We start from the raw sequence: 23,890 nt of genomic DNA, 5'->3' as shown, positions 1-23,890 counted from the left end.
TTTTTTCTTCTCATTAGAATAGTTTTGTAATTCACTTACCTTTTCTTTTGTTTTTCCATCTCGACGAGGGTTGGGCGAGAAAATCGATACCAAAATAGTTGAGTAGTTATTTTAATTAGAGATAACGGCCATATATGAGCTGTATATAAACTGTGCTGGCAATTACTGCACACGCTTGCCTGAAATCGTTTTTTTTTTTTTTCTGAGACGTGCGTCTCAGAGCTGCTAAAAGTAACACCACCAGCTCATCTGCCAGAGGGTGACGTCTTTTTAAAAACGACAGAAATGTTTAAAACAAATGTCACATTTGCATCGCATCCTCTGAAACTTTCACACGCAGCATCGTTTCCTTACTTAGGAATAAGTTAGGCTGGGATAATTTTAAGATTATTTCATGATGTGACAGCCAGTTTAATAAAGATAGACTTCCTCGTGATGACTAAACAGTTAACTGTCATTGCTTTTCATTCTTGTGTATTACTAAGGGTAAAAAGCAGCCATTTCTATATTTTTAACTTAACCCAACACCCCCCCTGCCTCTTCCAATTTCTCATTGATCTTCTTTACCTGAATAACGGTGAAGTCTGAGGGTTAGGGGGGGAAGAAGGAGGAAGAGGTGCACAGTCTCTAATTTCAATCAAAGGAGCTGATAAGAGCCCAGCGTGTGCCTCATAGCCGAGTCCTCTCACAGATTAATGGCCTCTGAGCATTCACAATCTCTTCAATTGATTGGTTGCCTCATTGATCATCACTTCCGCATTGACCAATCAAACATTTTCCCAGTAAACAAACATGCCATATAAAGACATCCCCCCCCCCGGAAGTTCGGCTCCGGAGGAGACGCGAGTGATGTGGAGAAAATATATAAACTGAAATCTCCCTTGGAAGAGAATATCAAATCATAAGAGTGCTTAATATTTCACTGGCTCGATGAAATATGCATTGTACCCCAGAATGGAGGAAAAATGCAATGATTTGGATGCATTATGTATGAGTAGGTCCGCTGGCGAAAATGACACTGCACTGTTGAATAATCGCCATTTCACTATCACCGCAGCACAATGAGATTTTGTTATTACCACGCATCACTCAATTCATTTGGAAAGTGCACACAGTTTGCATTTCGTACTTTAGGGCGTCGCTTTGTGTGTTCACAGCATGCAGATGCTCGCTAATGAACTAAAGCACTGGACGGGGATGTGTTTCCTTTGCCTGCCCCCCCCCCCTACCTGATGAGTCTCTCTGTGGTTCAGCCCCAGAAGAGCTGGTTGAGCTGGATCTCCCAGAGAAGAAGAATAACTGGACGAAGTGAGAATTTATTTGGCAGCAACGAGGAAAAAAAAAAAACAGAGGGCTGAATTATTTTCCTAATGTCCAGCAGTGTCCACAGCAGACGCACAGTTTTTTTTTTGCATCACTCTGGCTGCTGTCAAACATGTTTGTGCTTAGGGAAGTTACCTCCGGGCCTGAAAAAGACAAAGAGAACGACTTTAGTCCAAACTCTGCATAATCAGTTTTATACAAAGTATAGTGTGATAGTGTAGGTAAACAGCCTTAATGTAATTTATAGCAGCAGTGTGTAGGTGCACTAAAGGTGATGCATTGTCTCCGCATAATAATAAAGCGAACGAATTCATCCAAACAGAACGCAGTTGCAGTTTAAACTTTTAGCAATGAAGAGACATTTTTACTACACTGATTATTTCCTGTGACCTGCAGTGAGTAATAACTGGTTAATAGGTAATAATTGCTTTGGTACACCTCAAGCCACAGAATGCTGAATGTCAGGCTTCGCAGGCTGAAAAATGAATTTTAACCCTGTCTCTTGAGAATTACATCCCTGTGCAGCCTAAACGGCAACTGTCTTTCTGTTCAGCAGTGAACGTGACCATTATGCATCGTTTTTTTCTGAGTGACTGAAGTGCTACAGTTATTAATGCAAATGGAGTTGTAAGGAGCGTATAATGTCCAGGACTGATGAACCACACACCCAAATTCGGGTCTACTGTAGAGTCCTGTAGGGGGTTTAGAGAAAGATTGTGGTTTTGTTTAAATTTTAATACAGGTGTTGTGTAAAGTGACTGTTGAATTCTTTATTAACTCAGCCCAGTCTTTCCCTGACCTTACCTTACGTTAGACTCCAAGATGAAAGATTTTTTTTTGCGGAAAACTAAACGGGATCTTGTAGAACAGATATTTAGGTAGACGACAATATGTTGCCTGTGTAGATTTAATTCGCACGTTACCTGTGGTGACATTATTGCAAATAGACGTTGAGATCCTGGCACAAATGTTAGTTAAGCACAGCACAAATGGTGCTCCACAATAAAGCTGTGTCGATACCAGTGCTGTGATATTTACACAGATCTTCTTCAGACAGGACTTAAAAAAATAATAATAATAATTGCATCGAAGCAGGAGGCTTGGCTTTGATAGGCAGAGGCTCCCATGTTTGCTATGGACTTGTGTACCCGGCCCCAGCGCAGAACTGCGAGTGGCACAAACAGAGAAATGCTCTAGGCTCAGACAAACACTTTTATCAAGGCAGCAAGCAGGGAGGAGTGTAATTTGATGTAACACATCTATCCCGGGCATGCCTCTTTAAAGGGACCTGTTTCATAAAGTGCACATCTCAGTGTTTTTACAAGCATGACTCCTCGTTGCCAGACTTAAACTCTGGAGTGAGTTTCGGGAAATGTCTAAAGCTGGCAAGGTATCAAACCTGTATTTTGTACAAGGTTGATTACTTGGTGTGTTGCTCAGTCAGTGCACCTGGTTAGACGCACTCTACTTAAGATAGAAGAATGATCGCTGATACAAAAGTCACTTTCAAAGCCAGCAGTGGCGTAAAAAGAAGGCAGTAAAAAGACAGCGAGTCCCGGCACTTGTTGAAAAGCATCAATAAACTCATCATTTGCAGAATGCGTATTTATCCTGAATAATATGAGAGATTAAAACATTTCAATGCAAATAAACACACTTAATAACCAGGAGCTCTGTGAGAACATAAAACGATGAATGCATAAAGGCTTTGGCTAATAGACTGATTTTCCAACAGGAACTTAAACACAACACACACAAAAAACAAAAAAAAAAAAAAAAAAAAAACGTCTGGCTCTCAGCCACCTCCCTAAATATCATTCAGAGGCAGCTTCTTCTTCCGAGCCCGGTTTCAGCCCTCCCGTGTGCCAGCGTTTACATTAGTTATTTCCCAGTTTGCTCATTTATCACGGCTAATTTGTTGAAAAATGTTTTGGTGCATCTCAGGTCTCCGGGAGTCTGGTCTTCCGAAGGATGAGGTCAGAATAAGTGGACTCACTCTGGGAGCCTTGGCATAATCAAAATGCCACGAGAAAAATTCACTTCACGCACATCAGTAGCTATGAGAATGTCTGATTATTAATTTTTTAAGCATTAAGACATGGCTAGTACACAATAAGTGGAGGTGGATATTCCACTCTGCGGTTCAGAGGAAGCTACGACGTGGCTTTGTCTCAGTTGAGATACTTGATAGGCAGGCGCTTCTGAGAGCTGCGTTCAGCCTGCCTTATTACGGGTTTCACTCCCAAGGAGAATAAGACACCACCATAAAAAAAAAAAAAAAAAAAAAGGATGCTTCAAACCAGCCTTTTCCGTCTCCCTCTGTCAAAGACTAGAGAGAGACAATTTTCCTGAAGTAACAATCAGAAGATCACTCTCAGCCCGCATAGTGTCCACAAGCAATCATCTACCTATCTCGAATCAAGCCGTTCCAAAAAAGCGGTGCTTTACTGTACAATAACCAAGGCGTAAACTAAAAAGGGGGATCTGCTCCTATCTTTGGTTTCTGAGGTGAGTTTCTTCTGAAAAGCATCCAGCTGCTTTTTTTTTTTTTCTTTCTTTCAGTGCATGTGTGCACAATGGGACTCACTCACATTAATGTATGCATTTGATGTCACACCGTCTAAATATTTAAGACGTTAGAGGACAGAGGGAAGAGGTCTGGAAGGGAGATGGTGCAGCGCTCCTAATTGATTGTCCTCAGTGATGGTGTGGGGGTGTTACATGCAGTCGTTACATGTTATAAGACGTGTGCATTTGTACAGAGATGAATCTGTAGATCGGACAAATGCTACAATATGCATTTGTGCATGTGTCCATCCCATTCTGCGTGAACTGTGCACAGCTGTGTGCATCTTCACTCAGACCCACAACAATAGAATTCAAATAAAAATATATATATCAAGGCAAGGATAACATTTGGATACTGTCTGGATGACAGGAAGGTGTTGGCCTGACGGTGATATGCCTTTTATGCTGTCACTTTGATGGTCAACTAGGAGAAAAAAAAAAACAACAATTCCCCACTTTCTTGTTCTCGCTTCCTCACAGACGCAAGTCCCACACTGTTTTTCCACTGGCTTGGCTTCTAAAACTCTCTTCAGTAAAAGCAAAGCAAGCATCAGAAATAAAATACACTTCATCTACATGTTCTATATTGGTAATCTCTAATGTCTAAACCACAGACTGCCAACAACAGGGACGTACGCTGTGCTGCTGCAGTTGCCAGAGGGTACACGGAAAAGTTCCCCTGATTCAGATCCACTCAGCAAAACCCCAGAGATGACTATTTGTCTAAAGACATCCAAGAAGTAGTGTTGAGGTAAAATAAATCAATGTCAAGTAGGATTACTAATTGGTGTCATGCTGATCTTACATTATTTATAATAACATGTCGCTGCACATTTACAATTACTAGCAGAACTCAGAGCTACTAATGGAACATTTATGGAAACAATAGTCATAGAAACAGATTAACAGCTGATATAAGTGTCCTCAATTAGTAACCCATTATCTGTACTGCTTAAGGGGTTGCTGGGGTGCTGGAGGTGATCCCAGCTGTCACTTAACACCTACAGATCTATTACAGACACATATGTAGAGAGACCAATATTGTTACATTTGCATTAAGTCATCTGACACTTACACTTACAAGTGAGACACAAGGCAAGCGAAAATATCCAAGCCAAGGAGAAAACGATTAAAACAAAGTGCAACAGGAAGAAATGTTTCCATTTTATCAGATGCAAAACATATTTATTCGCGCCTACAAGCAATTAAGAGTCACCAATTAACCTAACTGCATGCCTTTGAACTGTGCAAGGAAACCAGAGTACCCAGAGGAAACCCACAGCGGCAAGAGGGGAACATGCTCCACGCAGAAGCTATATGTAGCTAATGTTGGCTGGATTATGATATTTGGAAATTGCTTTCCTCATGTATCCTCATCAGCCTATTTAGTTTTTTGTATTTCAAGTTTGCCTCGGCACTGTGCAGCCCAAATTGGGGTCATTTTATCTGGCTGCCTACTTCCTGGTACAGTTACTGAAATACAGTAACTAACTAAAAGTAAATAATGTGATACTAAAACTAATAGATGGTCGGGAATATCCAAGCAACACAGTTCACATGGAAACTTGTACTAGTCCCTATACATTACCAGTGTAAAAATAACCACCTTTTAGCTGTGTTAAACACTCTTATAGTGGGCTATGACAGGTGGGGTCAAAACAAATCTTTTTCCTTTTATGTATATTGTTGTTAGAAATTAGAAATAAGTTGGAAAAATTACTCACACGCCCTGTTTTACAACTATTTATCTGCCAGTTAAGTGGGGTTAAAAACAAATTATACAAAGACGCAGAGACGCACATGATGCTGAGGTAAAGGTCGGGTAGAAGAAAGGATGAGCAGCCAGGAGAATAGGTGATGGAAAAGAGAGAGAGGAGGACGAAGTCGGCACGGGCCCCTGAAAAGAAATGTTCTAACAGCTGTAAAACTCCATGTCCCTCTTTTCTTTTCCCTCTACCTCTTGTGTTCCCACAATGGCACTACTGAACCAGAAAATGCTGCTGCCTTCACCTCTCGCCCCCCGCCTTGTGTCTGACACAGATCGGGTTGCGACAGTTTGACACCGATAGTGGCCCTCGCCGTTTGTTGCGGGGGGGGGCGGCGGGGGGTGGGAGGGGGCTCCGGTTATCAACGCCCGCCTCGATCCCACACGCTCACTGGAGGCGCACAAAAGGGAGGCAGAGAGAAAATGGCATTTGAAATTCGGAGAAAATAGAGCGACAAAGAGAGAACTTTGATAAAAAAAAAAAAAAAAAAAAAAAAAAAGGGCATTGTGAAATTTAAAAGGGATTGAAAAAGGGTGCAGCATTTCATTTCAAAGATTTTTTTTTTTCTTCTGCCTTTGATGCAACTGAAAAGAGCTTTGCTTGATGTTGGAAAACAGAATTCCTTTTTCCTTTTCCATGAACATCCAACGGCTGGAAAATAATGCTGCTACAAAACTAACCTCCTATAAAAACACAATCAATTGGATATTTGCATCCTGGCCTATTTCTTCCTCCTTCATCCTTAAGTAGTAATATTTTTCATGTACAAAAGAAGCACTTTTATTTTTCTTTGGATGATTGATAGCAGTGCTTGAAATGATTCCCCTATATCCAGCTTCACACAAAAAAAAAAAAAATCCCCTGGCGTCAAAAAGGAAGCGGTGTGTTTTACATATCTGGCTTGTTTAGGAGAAAATCAGTTTTGCCCGACGGCGTCGATAGGCCGGTCAGAGCTGCTCCTGAGCAATTACACGTGCCTCAGCGAAGACGGTCAGGTGCTGTGCGGTAGAGGTGTGAAAACGCATGATTTCTTTGGCCTTCAGCTCCCCCTCTCTGACGGCACACGATGTCAAGCACGCGCTAAACGTGTCAATATTCACTTCACCTATGCGCTGGATTGACTCCACAATTCTAAAGGAACCAGTGAAGGAACATTAAAAAAAAAAGAAAGAAATCTACGTATTTTGTGGGTTTTCTAATACATTTTAAGGAAAAGTGACGTTCACAGGAGATACTAACCTTCACCATCAGGTCCATCGGGGATGACTGATGGAGGATGTGTTTATTTAATAAGCAAGTTGTGCTTTTTTATTGATGCATTATGTTCAATCTGTTTTATTGAATGTAAAGGTTCAATAGAGGATAGTGGTCGGTCGTGGATTTAAACTTAAAGGTAAGGGATTAAAACTCAAAGGTGAAAGTTATGGTGTAGAATTCAATGTACTGTATAGATTTAGCTTGATTGATAGATGGACAACCTTACTGGGCAACACTGGGGGCTGTATCACACATGATGTCATGCTCTCACTCTATGTCGTGATTTCATTATTTTCTCCATAAAAACTATGCTAATATAATTTATTTTGCTATATGATATGTAAAAGTTATGTTTGTGCAGTCACTGTATTAAGTTGATTACATTTACTAAGATAGAGATTAGTGGTTGCAAGGTGAATAGAATTTTTGCAGCGGAAAAGGGCTCAACTGCAGTAGATACGTGTTTATGGGAAGGAGATGATCTCTTCCCTCAGATTGTTTTCTGTGAAACTCTACTCAAGGCTACGTGTGATAATAAATAATCAGAAACCAGAAGGATATCCCTGACTGTTGCTAAGTAGCGCTTAAGAAACAGTGTCAGGAAAAAGTCGAAGGTCAAAACTGAACAGAACCTCAATGATGTGTCGCATTCGACTCTGGGTTTGGATCCATTATTAGTGACCGCTGCCCTAAACAATCATGAACACTGGGCAAGAAGTGCACAGACATTCTTCTCATGTGTTGGAGGGTACTACACATTAGGTGTAAAATAATGTGGAGAGGTTTGTGGAGATATTGGGCTGCATTAAGGGTTTGGTGCTGCCAGAATTGGTGTGTCCACTAAAACATACAAGAGACATATCTTGGAACTTGTGCTGTTGCCGATACAAGAACAGAAATGAAGCCAATAAAAGCACTGAAACAATATAAAGCGAGCAGCCCATTGGTGCTCGAACCCACCTTTTTAAAATGCAGACTGCGACGGCACTCTGATTAAGATAACCTAAATCAGAGCATCAGATAACCACAGAGAATGTTTTGGAATAATCTATTAAGCATCCTGCCCCCTTTGTCTTCCTCCTCTCCTCCGCCGTTTTTTTCTCGTCTACTTCATCACTCTCGCTCTCTCCTTGTCTCTTCATCTCCTCCCCTCTGCCTTTCCCGCGAAGAGGTGGGCGGAGGCGTTCCACATCGCAGTTCTTCTGGGCGCATCCGCGCACCATGGAAGGTATGTTTACTCATTTGTGTACGTGAAGACGGAAGCTGTCACCTTCTCTCCTACTAAGTCATCACTCCAAGAGACCTTGAGAACCAGTCTATCCCCCACATGGGCTTCATTTTATTGAAAATAAAGTACAGCAATATTATTTTGAGTACAGATGAATGTTTGGAAGCCAAAGATGAAAAATATCTACTACTGAGTTTCTGGACTGAGCCAGAAAGCCTCTAAAAAAGGATCTGTTCATTTTCCTTTCTCCTTTTTTTCCCGACCATTTACCTCCATTGTTCCTCTCCCTCTCTTCTAGTTCAACCAGGCAATGTAAGTTTAAAGAGGTTGGTTAAATATTAATCCCGGGTTCCATCGACGCAGTCAAATCTTTACTCATTCCACCACAACAAGGCACATTTCTGCCTAACTAAAAAGAAAAGAGAGGTGGGGGGAGCCAGTGTGAGGCGTGCGTGTCCTTTGAGCAGCTATTAGACTGATCTGTTTGAAGCTAACTGAGAAATGGGCCCCTCCGGCAACTGCTGTTCGCCACACAAGGTGAATGAGGCCAGTGTTTCGGGTTCTTCCAAACGTCCACAGCTACCCATCAGATGTATGATGCATCACAAGCGCCACGCATTTCCAGACTGCAGCTGCACACAGAGGCAACCCTCAGCTTTTGAGTGGCTGTAATTACAAATTATCAATATAAATGACTACAGCTAGCGCACGAGAGTCGTAATTTAGGGTACAATGAGTGCGGTATTTGTGAGATACACTCACATACAGCGCACAGAGCGCTTGGCAAGAAAATCAGGTGATGCAGAGACATGCAGTCAATATTTATGCTCAGACGCATTAATATCAACAAAAACACTGCTGTGAAGAAAGAGCTTTACATTAAACACGTCATTGAAGACACCAAACTGAGGGGCAACTTTGACCCCTTCCTCGGTTGATACGCTGACAAGTGCAAATAACAGCACAGTCGCCGACGGCTGCGATCACACGCGGCGCACTTTTTCACCTCCTCAAGGGAGACAAACAAGTAAGCACAGGTCTTTTTATCTATATAGATATTACACGGTATAGGTGAGCGACAAGCATCCCAGTCTGTTGTCACAGTCACATAACTGCTTAGCTGAGGGCACGATGATGTACCTGTGTTTATTTTCTTTGGATGTGTAGAACATCCAAAGCGCAAGAGCTCAAATACTTGCTGTGTTGTTTGCACTGAGATATATTGACTATATTCTTTTTATGCTTCTACCTCAGTACGTGCATTGAGCAAACACATGACCGACACTAAGAGAGTACAGTACCGATAAACTATGTCCTACTCATAGCTTGAATGTTATTATTGGATTATTTTGGCATTGCAAGAGTCTTTGTTCTGATCAGTTTAAGTAAAAATCTAATTCAATCGACCTGGATTCAATATGGTAAAAAAAAAAAAAAAAACTGCCAAGAGTAGTGAACACTTTTGTGGGTGCTGTAAAATGTTTAGCCTGGAATATGAGCAGCCCAATCCAACATGCATGGATGCAGCATGGTCATTTCTCTTGCAAGCTGTCAATACCAGATGTGTTTTAGTTCAGTCACACGCTCGTGCTCCTCACTCTTTGAGCATAAACCACAGACAAAAAAAAGCAGATTTTCACACTCTGACTTTACTTTCTCTGGATTTTGCATGAAGAACTATATTGATTTTGTGGATTTCTTTGATTTTGGCTGACAATGTATCCTTAGGGGGCACGGTAGAAACCAAGGCTTTGTGCATGCAGTGTGAAAGCTCTCCAAAGTCTAAAGCTACTGTTCTATCAATCAATCTGCTTGTCAAAGGCTCGTACAGTCTCTGTGACCTATGGGTTTCCCTTAGTGGCCCACTTAGTAGTTGACCAAATCATTCAGAGATGTTATAGAGATAATATTGAAAAAGGAGTAAACATGCCTGTCACATACTCAAGTTAACACAGCTTGATGGGGAAAAAGCGGCACTATTACTGTTTAGTTCTGCCAGGACTCAATCCTGACCCCAGAAACACTGCAGCTGAACTCTTTCCTCGATGGAACAGGACAAGCCCAAGACAAAACAATATGGAATAATGTGAATCTCTGTAGACGGTGTAAGACTTGCTCCACTTGGACGGCTTGCGGCAGCTTAGAAAATATGGCACTATGCACCAACTGTATCCAGACGACTACAAACCGATAAAACATTCATGCGCCCTTAAATAACCTCTTAACTGATCCAGCGCATGCAGAATGTATGGTCTTTAAAGTGGAAAAAGATGTATATATGATGGTGTAAGGCTCTTTCATTTTGCCATCGCCATGTGACTTATTATTAAAGACGTCCCTGCCTTCTTCTCAATTAGGACAGAGCGCACACAACATGTGGCAGCATGAAATGCACTGTGACACCACTAGCTACCAGTGCCAGCAAAAAGAAAAAGGGGGGGAAAAAAAAAACAGGAGTACGTGTCGGGCTGAGGGAATAAAATCTGATGGAGACGAAAAAGTAAGGAGTGGGAGGAAAGATGAGGAATGATCTCTGATTGTGCCTGTCTTATGAGGGACATCCATCAGTGCTGACACCAGGACAAATAAAACCCTTTTTTCCCCATATTCAATTATATCGCATGAGGCCATTTTTTCCACATAAATGCACATGCCCATGCGTACACACACACACACACACACACACACACACAAAACAGAAAGCATACACCGCACACGTTCATGCAAAACGCATGTTTGACTTTCACGTCTGGCTCACACATCATGCATTTCAATCTAATGTCGCTTACGTTTAGCTTCATTTCTGCAGAGGATTGTTGAATAAGTGCCGGGGAAAGATTTATTGCACAATGGCAGCACATTTCCACGCAATATAAGCTGACAATTTCATGAAATAAAATAGGAATCAATGCAGAGGCGAGCCGCAGCTGCAGCGTTTGCGTACACACGCACACACGCATGCTCCCACTTAAATTACAGTTTGACAGAAATTCAGCAACGCAGCAAATCGTACTTGAGACATAGTTGAAAATGAGACTGTTAGCGGTCTCACCTGTTGCAAATGAAAACGGGGGTATGCGAATCTTGGAGGACAGTTGGCTGGATGCACCTGGGCTCCAAAGTGCTGGAGAAGGAGAAGAGAATTAACAGGTGATTAGAAGAAATAAACAACTGATTGAAATAGAGAAAGAGAGAAAGTGGAGAAAAAGACAGATGAAGAACATGCCTTAGCATGTGAAATACGCAATGTTTAACTAGTCTTTAAGCCAAGAAAGTGTCAGTGACAAGGTCTGAGGTATTCCTGTGCAGATAAACTGTCTCACCAGATTGGGCAGCTTAGCCTTGGTAAAGTGAATGAATAAGTAAAGAGATGAGTGTGTAACATTTTATAAATATAATGGAGAGGAGGAGGGGAAAAAAGCAGCAACACTTTCAGCTGAACTGCAAAATCACAGACTGAAAAATTCCCATAGTTAAGTTTTGTGTGGAGTTCTGATGAAAATGACCCGACTCATGTGACTTTTGACCGTCTCACGATTCGCCATCACTACATCTGGATGAAAACACAATAACAATAGCTAGATGGCCTCCTTTGTATAATTTGTGCTGGACTCTAATGGCTGATTGGCAAATGTTGAAATAAGATGAACCGAAAGTAAATGCTACTATGAAGCAGCACTAACATTAGCAAGCACCGTGATGAATCGTCACAGATGTCAACGAAAACAAAAACATAACATCTGCCTTTAGAAAAAAAAAACACACATCACAACATTCATAAATGCATGGTTTAAAATTCGGACAATCAACCATCTTACAAGGCAACTTAGTTAGGTTTAGTAAAAAGATTGCAGTTTGCTTTGAGAGTGTCTTTAAGAGTCGTCACAGTCTATTTTTCCCCTCCAGAGCGTTTATCACGTAGTTAAACTGTAAATACAGCTGCTTAAATCTGTTAAAAAAGCTGATGTGACTCTATTGATTGGTCTGGCTCCCTGTGTTACTGGGAGCATTTTGGTCTCACTTCAAAAACTGTAAATCTCATCAGGCTTTTAAAACTTTGCTGATTTGTTTCTGCCGATGATCTGGTTGGAACGTTGCTTCCATAGCTCGTATGTCCCTCACGTCTCACTGTCAGTGGGAATTCCCAATAACATGCAGGTTCTTGCAGTGTCTGTGCGTCATCCTCCACATAGGACCAACCACAGCGAAGAGAAATGTTTGGGCCCCAAAGGAAATCCTGTATGCTACCGAAAGCAGCAGATATTAGTCATGTCCACACTACTGTATTCTGCATCGCTGGAAATATCGGCAACAACTTTATAAACCTTAAAATAAATCGTAAATTGCTTACTGTCTCTTCTTTTTATTAAATAGTAATTGTCATCAGTTAAGGTGTGTTATGTTTTCATAGATTGAAAATCATAGTAATCAGAAAGTTCACAGCAGAGATGAGCAAATGAGCTAATTAAAGCAGGGATCCAGTCGACAATAGAAAAGTAAAGGAGCTGTACGGTGTATATGAATCAATATAAATACACTTCAGTTACATGTCAACCACCCAAAGGTGCTCAGGTACACTGTATGGGCTCACAAAGCACTAATCCAAGGTCATTTTTTAAGAGACAGGGTCCTATTAGTTGCATCCTCTTCGGAGGAAAATGGATTAAATCCTCAATTAAATCCTACAACATATCGCATGTACATGATTGTTTAATTTATCACACAACGAAACTAATTCTTACCAAGAATTGGTGTTCCTCTCACTTTAGGGTTCAAGTCGCACTATCTAAGTATATTAAGTACTGTCCCATAGTGCCTGAAAACACACATGTGATTTGGCCTTGATTTGGCCTTGTTGTTTTTTTTCTTATTTCAATTTAGTGCATCATAAACCATCTCAGTCAAATATAGTGGAGATTTTGTCTTAGCCGTTAAACTATAAACACATAAGGGTTTTGTTTGATTTCATTAAGGGGGCTTTAACAGTACAGTGCTCTCATAATTTGATGGTAAGCTTCTAATAAAAACTGAGCTATGGCAAAAGTCCTTTAATAACAGCACATTATATAGTATTAAACAAATATTGCAATCTATACTCAAAGTTGCCATCAACCATTTTCTGACAAAGAGCTGAGAGCTCATGATAAAAATGACAGGAAAACATAAAATGTCATTCAAATCACACATAAGCCACTTGCAGTTTTCCTCAGGAGCTCAATGAAAACGTCCAGTTTCCAAGGCCAAAGGCGGAATACCAAGTCTCAACTGATAGAATAATAATAATAATAATAATAATAATAATAGTAATGATAATAATGCTTTGTCATTTGCATTTCGACTGGAGAGTACACTGTCTTGCGATGCCAGGCGCTTGCTCACAGCACCATCCTTGAGCATTTTCAAAATGCCAGAACGTGGGCGTGGGGGGCTGATCCAAAACAGAGTGCGGACTGGAGAGTACGCTCTGAAAGCCAAAAAACCTCAAGACTTGGCAAGTAATGTTTTGAGTCATGAGTAATGCTCAGTAACAATCGCATATCCCACAAGTATATTATGGTCATTTTTAGCTTAAGTGCTGTGAAAGTTAACTGTTGCTCCAGTTTCTATTTTCTGTATATTATTATTATATATATATATATATTTTTTTTTTTTGGATAAATATTTTATGTAACTCTCACAGAGCCCTCGGGGTCTTCTCTCAGGGACTGAAGGGTAAACATGGGGGGCTGGAGAAGTGAGAGGCAGAGAGCCGATTTCCTGATTATGAACAAACACATTGATGGGACCAATCACCGTCCACTGTGTCTCATGTGCCCTACTCAAAACCAATCTGTGGATATTTCTCAAAGACAATTAGACTCGTTCTATAATAGCTCCCTCTCCACCCCCTCCAAGAAATCAGTCACAAGAGGGATAACCGTCCCATAGTCTTTCGCGGCTTTGAAGCATTTCTTCTTTAAACTACACATCAGCGCACACAGAACTTTACTTTGTTGCCTAGTTACAAGATTTTGCAGCATCTTTACTTTAAAGATCGCCTCGGCCCAATGTGTTTGCACAGAAACATACACGGGTCAGAGACGGAAACACAAACACACAGGTAACAGAAGAACACGGATCTGTTACTGGGTCAAAAGCTAAACTGCAAAGACAACAAGGTGAAGAGGCAGCACACGTGTTACGATGCATGCATCTTCAGGGTCACGCTCTGAGCATATTTCTTAACATCTTTTTTTTTCTTATTTCACACTTTACCTTCCTATCTCTTGCTACTTCTCTCTGCGTCGCTCAATCACACACTGCTGTGAAATATACACGAGTGAATTTGTGCAGGCGCACACACACAGAATTGAGGGAAAAGGCCACCTGCCAGAGAATAACAACAGACCTGTGTAGCCTAGCAACAGCTCGGAGACAGGCTTATTAGCCGAAAGAAGGGAGAAGAAAGCGGGAAAACTTTAGCCTATGTCTCTGCCACTCAAAACGCGAGCTGAAGGGCACCGAGGGCTCAAATGCACGAGGCTCGTCCCCCTCCTCCCCCTCACATCCTTCCAAACGTGCCTTGTTTCTGACAATCCAACAATTGCTGCAGCCCATCGATCAGGACGATAAACCAACAGACTTGGCTGCTCACTTCTTTTTCGCCATCTGCCAACAGTGAAGCGCTTTTAATTGTTAATTTGTTGCTCTGCGCTTTTGTTTTTTTGTTTTTTTTTTTAAGTTTAGATGCTGTAGCACCCAACGTTCCAAGGGCGAGGTATGCCAACTCCTCTCGTGCAATAAGAGGGAGTTTCACTTAACCGCGCTTGTCTCGGAGGCAGTGTCTAATGGCTTGGATTTGATTACTGAGACAGAAGAGGTTGAAATCGATGCTAAATAATGGTTGAGTGAAAGACTGAAGGAATAAAATCTGAATTCACACAGGCACGGATATTTAGAACCCTGGTTCTGAGTGGTCGTGGCGTTATTAAAGAGAAATCTAACAGTTAGTATCACTCAGTCACAATACATCCTCATCCACACTCCCACACTTGATAAAAAGCTCTTTAGCCTCTACTTATCTTTTTTTTTTTTTTTTTTCCAGACACTACCCTTTCTCTCTCTGCTGTAAAACTTTAATAGCAGAATATTTAGGTTATGGTCAGCAGCTGAGTCACAGCTCCGGAGCGTTTGTGTGTGTGTGTGTGTGTGTGTGTGTGTGTGTGTGTGTGTGTGCGTGCACAAGTGAGAAACAAAGACAGAGAGAAAGATTTTAAAATATGTCTGAAATAGTTCTCATAACTTTTTCACACTCTCTATAAACATTTACTTCATCTCAGCATCAGCTGTTTTGCTGCCAAAAATAAAACTTTTATAATGTCTCCCTCCATCACCATCACCCATTTTAAGCTCTCCTTTTCTCTCTCTCTCTCTTTTGGGCTTGCCTCCTTGCATCTCATTTCTCAGTTGACACCAAGGGACCCCATATTGCCATTTCCACCCAGGAGGAAAGTGCATCGCAGCTTCAGTAATTATCCTGCTGGATTGGAAGTGCCAAGGCCAAAAGGGCCAAACCTCAGAGTGCAGCAAGCCTTGCTGTCACTGTCACCGCTGCACACGGTGAAAGAAAGTGCAGCCCACATTTAAATAGGTCATAGGATAGAAAAGGCTGAGCGAGGAAAGACTGAGGAGGAGGAAGAAAGAGCAAAAGCAAAAAAAAAAAAAAAAAAAAATGGAGGTGTGAAAATACAGCGTGCTGTTTTTATACTTGGAGAAGAGAATATTCTTGCAAACCTTTCTGCTCACCTAACGCACAAACCCCCTGCCGGATCAAGGTTAAAAAGACTAAATGAACCGTCGGAAAGAGCTGGAAAAATATACCCAATCAGGCGCAGCATTAACACCACCTGGCATTTTCTAACGTTGTGGTGGACAGGAGTCAGCACGGGCCCCTCCCGACCGATCCGCCAGCTACTCGGTGCCATTTCACAGCGAAACTGTGATTCACCGTCTGTTGATCGTGACCCCGCGCCGAACGTAAACACAACATTTTACACATCCTGTAATTTTCTGGAAACCCTTCTCGTAATTACCTTAAACTCAGTTGGTATTTAGTTTCCCACGAAATTTCTACAAAAAGATGTTGTGATGGGGAAGAAAGTGAAGATTGCGACAGTTATTAAGCACCAGCATGGTAAGTATATGTACTGTAAATAGCTCAAGAACGCACGTCAATATCAGAGATTACCAGAAATACTAGGAAAAGTTGTCCATTCTTCATTTGATTGACTTTTTTTTTTTCTCCACAGACCCATTTTGTGGAAATGAGTTAGAAATACAGTATGTTTTTCAGATATAACTGCTGCGTCTGTAAAGTGGTATCCTAGTTCTTTAGTTTACTACTAATAGGCTTTCTCCCATATTTAAGGGTATTAAAGTACACTTTGAAGCAGTTCTGGTTTAATTTCTGCGCTGTGCTGTTTTTACTTCTTGCTAGATTAACATTTCTCTCTAGGTAGCAGCAGATCAGCTTTTATTTTTTATACCACAGCAAGGTCAAGTGAACTGTTTTCAGGCTGGGCTAAGCTAAGCAAACAGGTCCAGTACAATACATGTGTGGAAAATACAGTATCACCGTTCTGAATGCATATTGTTGTTTACTGAGAGGTACTCTAAATATAAGTATCCTCCTCAGATCTGCACACTGAATAAACCTAATTAGCACTTAGACAAACATACAGAGTAGTTCTAATAACCTCCAATACTGTGCACTGTGAACATGCTGGTGTTTAAGCAAAAGCACAGTTTTTATATATTTCAACACCAAAGAAGTGAGGGTAGAATTTTCCTATTTTTTTGTGGTATTTATCTGGCTTAGTTGGACACTGAGGCGGAGAGCTGTGCAGCATGTAGAAGCAGTTCGGGAGCGAGACCTGGGTTTAACTGTGTGCCGCTGGTCAGCTGTGAAAGGTGTTTAACTGATGCAAGTCATGAATGGCAAGAAATTATTTCTGGCCATGATCAAAAGGTGTCAGAACACCTTTTGACAGCGCATTGCAGCTTGCTGCGTAGAGCGTGTCGCTCCGCCACAGACCAGACAAGGGTGCCCACGCAGTGCACAGCAAACCAAAAAAAGACCACTGCCTAAACCCCTTCGTGTACAATGTAATATATAGAAGAGGTATAAATGCAATGCAGCATGAAAAACCTTAAAAATGTAAAATAGAAATAAAATGTATAGTCACCTGATGGGTGGGAGGGTAACCAGGTCTAACAAACTGGTTTGGGTTGCAGGGTTGTGGGCCACAGCACAAACCAGTCACCAATGGATTGGCCTCCCGGTAGGCATAATGAATGATGAGTGGTGGAGCCACTTTGTAGGTGTAGTTCTGAGGGGCAGCTGCGAAAGGACAGAATAATTCATTTTACCCTGCACTTGCTTTGATGATATATAGTAGTATTAGCACAAGTGTCTATGTGATGTAGCACTGGTTAAACCGCTTTTCTAAACACCTTGATAATTTGTCGTCTACAGCGTCACATTCAAGCATGCACAACATGACACACAGAACGCCATGACTGCATAGTCTCTACCCAATTCAGACTATTACTACAAACACGCACTATCAGAGAAGCCGCTTCTCCGGGGAGGCAACTGACTGGATCGTTACATTTAGGTGATGGTAAAAAAAAAAAAAAAAAAAACAAAAAAGCAAATTTAAAAACATAATTTCACAAATCGACTGCACCCAGATATGTCTGAACTAATTCACGGTTTCTGTGATATCAAGTCACATGTGATCATAGGCAGGGGGTTTGAAAGCAAGTTTGAACATTTTCCAGTAACAAATAAGAGCATGGGTATCAGAACGGCACAGCCGAGTCTGTTTCACTTAGAAATCCTATCTGAAAGAAAAAGAATATGAGGATATGGGGAATATATCACAGAACAATACAAAGCAAAACCTCTTTAATATGTACTGTGTGAATAATCTGTCAGTGTTCAGTTTTGAACTTGGTAAAAAAGGAGCAGATTAATTAATGTCACAAACAGTAGCCGTACCACTAATGTAAGACAGACCACCAATCATCTCAACTGCGGCCTCATTTGTGCGTGGTAAATATAGCAAAATATCGCAATTAATTTAACAATGATGTATTGATGTTTAAAAAAAAAAATCCTACATGCACAGAACCTTTAAAGCCACAATGCATAAAGGGCAAGAGGACACGCTGTAGCCTTCAGCTTAGCGAGCGTTGCAAAATTAATGTGCTCAACCAGTGATGATCATGATGAATTCTTCATGTGGCCCACCGTGAAACATAATACCCAAGCACCCCCTGCACACACAGCTACCTACACACACACACAGTTTGGATGAAGTTGCCAAAGGATAAACTTACCTTTGGCTCTGTTAATGGTAACTATCTGCTGAAAGCTACAAGGTCTGGCTTTCTCCTGAGGGGCAGCTGCTTGCTTCATGCCCGCTTTGGCAGCGCAAGCCCAGGACCTGGCATTAACACCCGCGCCATCTGCACCTGCAACTGCAATATGCACAGCAAGGGGGCGAGGATTAGTGCTATACCCACTTCGCATGCACGCCGTCTTGTCTGGACTGTGTCATGTTAAGTGAGACGCGCGGGGGTAAAGCCGAACAGAACCGTGTTCTTCTCTGTCACAAAGGAATTTGCAGCAGCCTTCCCTCGGGGGGGATCAACAAAGAGCCACTGAATCAACAGGGCAGGGAGTAAATTCTATCATATCAGCACTGACTGCAAAGTGCTGGTGGTGTGCCAGCACTATGTATCACATATGCACAGTTATTGAGCAGAGCAGAGCAGCCTTCAGCTACAGTCGTGCACCTGTTATGAAGCAGAAGGGAATTCTGAACCAAATATAACCGAAGCATATAACGGTGTGTGTTTTTTTTTATTTCCCTCGCATAGAAATATGCAAAAGTTACACATGATTTTGGATTCATAAATAGCTGGAAGAGCAACAGCACTGTATGACCCCACTGGAAAGTGTGTAGGAGGTAGTGAATGTACTGTACAAGCCATACTCCCAACCAAAATTAACACTGTGTACTCGAGTTGTTGTTGACTTAATTCGTCTCTGTTCTGCTCTGCACCAGTGTGGACGGCTCACCGTGTAATTCACTTTGCCACTGCAGAATAATCCCCTCATTATGAAAACATTTTCCCACTGACTCATCCAACTGAAGGGAAGAACTTCTCTGCAACGCTGATCCAGAGACGCAGTGCTACCACGTGCACGTGCATGTGGACAGGTGGGGGAACTTGCCTGGGATTATAACGACCCCATGCACTGCCCCCCCTGATTGATGAGGTTCTTTTAACTGATTGGCTATTGTGCCATTGACACAACTTGAATTGAGCGCTGAACTGGTGGCAGAAAAAGAAAGAGCTCCACTAAAGGGAAAGGGTGAAAGTGTGTGAGCTAGACTTTTGCACTCCTGAGAGCCAGTATTTCCTGGCTTGGAACAGGTGCTGCTGCCTCTCGCCTGCCTTTAATCAGCCGTCTATGATGGCGTCATTAATATCAATAATGCATTCTGTTCTAGAGACATCCAAGCGCAAGTGTGCATTCGTAGATTTGGAGAATATTGAGAATGGCTTAAAATGGTATTAAAAATAACCCCGTTATTTAACTGATAAAAAGAGACACACAGCAGATGTACTACCTCTAGGAGGCGGCTGGTTGTTGGCCTTGAGTTCCTCACAGCTGATGATGGGAGAGTTCCACTGGCCGCCTGTGAGGGTTTGAAGGTCCAGCACAGATTTCTGATCTCCTGCACAGATGGAGGAAACCTCGCGGGGCACATTTTCCATCTTCCTCTGATGGGTAGCCCCAGTCTCGTGGCGATGATTCGGTCGGTGAATAAGCCCCCTTTTCCCCCTTGCATCTGTGGTATTGGGATTCCCATTATGCAGCACACCCAGTGCTAAAGGTCTCCTTGGGGGCTGGAGAGCTGGGAAGTCAGCCAGTAGGTCATATGATTCCTGCTGTGTCAGGGCCGCTGCAACGGTTTTCGAGTTGGCCTGAGGTGTTTCTGCTTTGCCCTGCACAGGCGCCTGCACAGGAGCGGTCGGCCTGCTCGCCAGTGTGCCAGTGGGGTTGTTGTGTGGGTGGAATGAAAGGGGAATCTCCCACTGGCCGTGCATCTTCCTGGAGGCTGCAGGCTCTGTGGGGTGTGGTAGAACGCCATCCCTGATGGTAGCTAGAGGAGGAAAGTCCTTATCAGCACCAGGCGATACTGAATCGTCCCCACTCCTTTCCCCCTCTTCACGACCATTGTTGTCATCTTCTAAATCGTCGGCACTGCTATCTGTGGCGCAACTTCGCACCCCAGGCAGAGTAGTAGAATCATCCTCATCCTCATCATCAACACTGGAGTCGCCTGAGCCGTTTCTTGTGCTCTGCTCATTCACAGTTTCACATTTATCCCTGGATTTGTTAGAAAAAAGTCTGGGATCTCCGTCATTCAACAGATGAGGCGCAGGGTCTTCGGTGGCAGGACGTGTGGGATTTGTTGCTTGTTGTTCAGATGCGGAGCTCTGCTGGTCTGTTCTGCTTCTGGATTCGGGGACCCAAACCTTCTTAAGGGAATTTCCCTCATGCCGTTGTTCATCTTTTTCCTGACGTGACAGTGAGTTGTGCAAGACAGAAAACGCTGTTATCACTTAATTAGCAGGCTCTTAATAAAACAGAGGTATTAAAGTGTTCAGATCAGTTAGTTTGAAAAGCTGAAATTAAGCAGAGCACAGGAAAATCAACATAAAATCTGACTGCAGCTCACCAAATTTCTTTCCCTTTCGGCCGCTTCCTCTCTTAGTTTCATCTCCTCTTCCATCACAGGGCTAAACACCCATGCGGGCTTGGCAACACGGGGATGTCTGCGGCCCGAGAGATAAGGGCGAGGAAGGGTGAACTCGGTGCAGTGTAGCATCTCGTCCTCCTTATGCTGCGTGTTCACGCTCAAATCGTCCGTCTCTGTCTGCTGCGCCTCAGCCCTAGAAAGGGAAAAGAGACATAGACGTGTGGGTGTGTGGCAGGGTTAATGCATAACAAACCGTCACACCAGCATCAATGCCACTGCGAGGTTAACTTGCTCATGCAGTCTTGACAACATACAGCAGGCTTGCAGCTGATACTGTACACTAGAGTATGAATCAGCATCATTTCATTGCCCTGTGTGACTGGACTTCACGTTGAGCTTTTTTTTTTTTTTTTTTGCCTGATAGAGGAGGAAACACTGGATCCGCGGCTCTCTACCTTATATTTGTTGTGTGGCACCAGCTTCAAACTATGACTTTTTAATGAGGCTACTCTTTAGTCACCAGCCTGTCGACTGTCAAGCCGCGATGTGGAACAGACGGTCCGGTGAGACGCAGGATGCTTATGATAACGGAGACGTCAAGGAAGCTCCAGGCAGCCGGTGAGCAGATGGTGTACATTACCATTATGCAGTGGGTCTATGACCGCACGGTAGCCCACTGGATCTACACTGCAATGTTAGGATCTGGGCCTGAAGTCCTGTGCTTGCTTTCATCAGTTCATCCACTGATTTTGGGAAATAATTTAAATTAAAACAACCCTGTGTCAAGCCAGGCAAAATGCCTAAGAACACAGTGACAATGTAGAGTGACTGACCTTCATCATCATCCTCAGTTCTCTACCATAGGGGGATATGAGATGACAGCACTCTTAAGAACACAATGGGAAGTCTGCACATCAGTTAGGTCCCTTTCATAGACCCATGTTGAGACACATTCATTAAAACATTACAGTGGTTTAGCCCAGCTGGTTAATGGGATTAAACATGGCTGACTTGTTACACCATGGTACAGTAGATGCTCTGTTTTACTGTCTAACTATAATTGACTGCACTGGAGCTCGTGTGTGACCAAAGCAGCCCTACCGGAGACCTTGCTTGCCATCCAAAGGGGCCTCAGATGTACTTGGGCCCCTGCCGCGCTCCTCCTCCGCCTCCTCCGCCTCCTCCTCTTCGGCCTCCTTCGCTCTCCTCCAGATGACTTTGCAGACCCGGTCAAAGTCGTCGTGCGGGACGCGCGGATGAATCCAGGTGGAGCGAGGAAACGGCGCCAGCGCCCTCACGACCCGTTTTGGAGTCATTCGCGTGCGAGGATCTTCAGGTAGCATCGTTTTTCTCTCTCGTTGTGCCAGTTGGTGGTTAAAGCTGTTCCATTGGGAACCAAGTGTTTTTGAAAGGAAACAGTAAGAAAACATAGCAACAAGGTGAAATTCCAGACCTGAATTAAACCATGGGGGAGGCCATGGTGCCATGATGTTGGCTGGATGAGTGGATGCGCATTAGACGCATTTATAACAGGCCTTTATTATTATTATTATTAATATTATTACTATTATACAAACTGTATTGGACTTTATTCACTGACACAGCAGAGGCAGGAGCAGCATTAACTAAGCTCAATGTAATGTTGCGGGACGACTATTTATGACGTCCATCACATGTAAAAAAAAAAAAGGGGGGGGGGTTGGAGGCCAGGGCGCATTTCATTATCCGGACTGTTGTTTCCACGCGCGGCGCACTGCGGAAAACTAATTGCACAGTTCATATGCAAAAAGCGGAAACGACATTTCGAAATTTAGTGGCAAAGGGGTTCCGGCCTGTTAAGCATCAATTTCACGTTTAGTGAGCAGGAAGTGGACATCTATGTAAAAGTGCCAGGGCAAACCCGGTGATTGGTCTTAATGGAGGGAGTCAGTGGCGTTGTTGTAACTTACCACAACCAACTGGAACAATTATTATTAATAATATATCATTATTATTATCATTATTATTATTATATTTGCATGTTGGTTTCTTCTTGTTTTCCAAAAGACGCACTGACCTCCTCACTCACCTAATGAGTTTATACTTAGTTATTTCTCTATTTTATTTTTATTTTTTTTTTATGTGACTATAAGAGATGAGAGAGCGAGAGGGAGGGCGGGAGAGAGAGAGAGAGAGAGAGAGAGAGAGAGAGAGAGAGAGAGAGAGAGAGGCGCGCAGAGAAGGAGCAGGTCTGCAGTCTGAATCTTGCCGTCGCACAGACGCGAGACGACGCTCCCGACCAAGCTCCGCCGTCCGTCCTGGGAATTACATCTCCTGTTCAACAACAAGAATAAGATCACCGACTGCACTCACAGCGTTGCGTCGAGAAGTTCTGACGAGTACGAGGCGATTTTCCTTTATGTCTTTTGGTCTTGTGGATCCGGATCTGTGGCTCTCCATCGTTCGCCGCTCAGCCAGTTGAGCCTCTGTTGCCTAACGACGAGTTCTAATGTGGATTATCGACGCCGCGAATGCCGCTTTTAAGTGTGGATCAGTTAAAGAGAAGGACAAATAAGTGGTGCCGGACGAAGTGAAGGAGCGATCCCCTGGTTTTTTTTTTTTTTTTATTTGGTGACCTGTGTCCGCTGATATCAATTACATATGTGGAGCGGACGAGGAGCAGTCGTGATTTTCTGCGCCTGCGGGGCAGATCAGTGACCACCTGAATCACGTCTCCCCCTCTTGGTTTGCCTTTCCCCCTCTTTCCCCCCCACCCCACCCTTCTCTCTCTTTTAGGTGTGAAATCTATCTTCTCAGACAGAGACTCTGAACCCCTCGGTCCCCGCATGACATGGTTCAGTCCAGCTGCGAGATCCGAGCCTCCTCCATGCATTGGGATTTTTCTCAGCAGCGCCTACACCGAGTGAATCTCCCTTTTGTGACTATCT

The 23,890-nt window shown here is 42.9% G+C and overlaps 1 protein-coding gene across 3 annotated transcripts; it reads right to left on the bottom strand.

Moving 5' to 3' along the window:
* Positions 1–1,310: 1,310 nt before the first annotated feature.
* Positions 1,311–23,385, bottom strand: LOC113154857. 3 transcript variants are annotated; one of them, XM_026349263.1, is made up of 7 exons: positions 23,316–23,385; positions 20,943–21,156; positions 19,827–20,781; positions 18,526–18,666; positions 17,367–17,521; positions 11,194–11,266; positions 1,311–1,464 (listed from the first exon to the last, which is right to left on the bottom strand). In XM_026349263.1, exons 2-7 carry the CDS (start codon positions 21,090–21,092, stop codon positions 1,430–1,432), a joined length of 1,509 nt encoding a protein of 502 aa, XP_026205048.1. In that variant the 5' UTR covers positions 21,093–21,156; positions 23,316–23,385; the 3' UTR covers positions 1,311–1,429. The 3 variants fall into 3 exon arrangements, with proteins under 3 accessions (XP_026205048.1, XP_026205047.1, XP_026205049.1); XM_026349262.1 differs by lacking the exon at positions 23,316–23,385 and adding an exon at positions 22,065–22,345; XM_026349264.1 differs by lacking the exons at positions 17,367–17,521; positions 18,526–18,666; positions 23,316–23,385 and adding an exon at positions 22,065–22,345 and having other exon boundaries at positions 1,337–1,464.
* Between the last annotated feature and the right edge of the window lie 505 nt (positions 23,386–23,890).

This window comes from Anabas testudineus, chromosome 11 (assembly GCF_900324465.2).
Source record: "Anabas testudineus chromosome 11, fAnaTes1.2, whole genome shotgun sequence".
Lineage (NCBI taxonomy): Eukaryota > Metazoa > Chordata > Actinopteri > Anabantiformes > Anabantidae > Anabas > Anabas testudineus.
The sequence above is the reverse complement of the archived record's forward strand: the minus strand, read 5'-3'. Positions and strand labels throughout refer to the sequence as shown.

Excerpts from the sequence above, each read along its gene's own strand:
- LOC113154857 (XM_026349262.1), bottom strand. The coding sequence starts at position 22,306 with ATGCTACCTGAAGATCCTCGCACGCGAATGACTCCAAAACGGGTCGTG. Across the intron at positions 21,157-22,064 it reads GATGGCAAGCAAGGTCTCCG|GGCTGAGGCGCAGCAGACAG; the intron begins GTAGGGCTGCTT and ends TTCCCTTTCTAG. Across the intron at positions 18,667-19,826 it reads CAACCAGCCGCCTCCTAGAG|TTGCAGGTGCAGATGGCGCG; the intron begins GTAGTACATCTG and ends TGCATATTGCAG.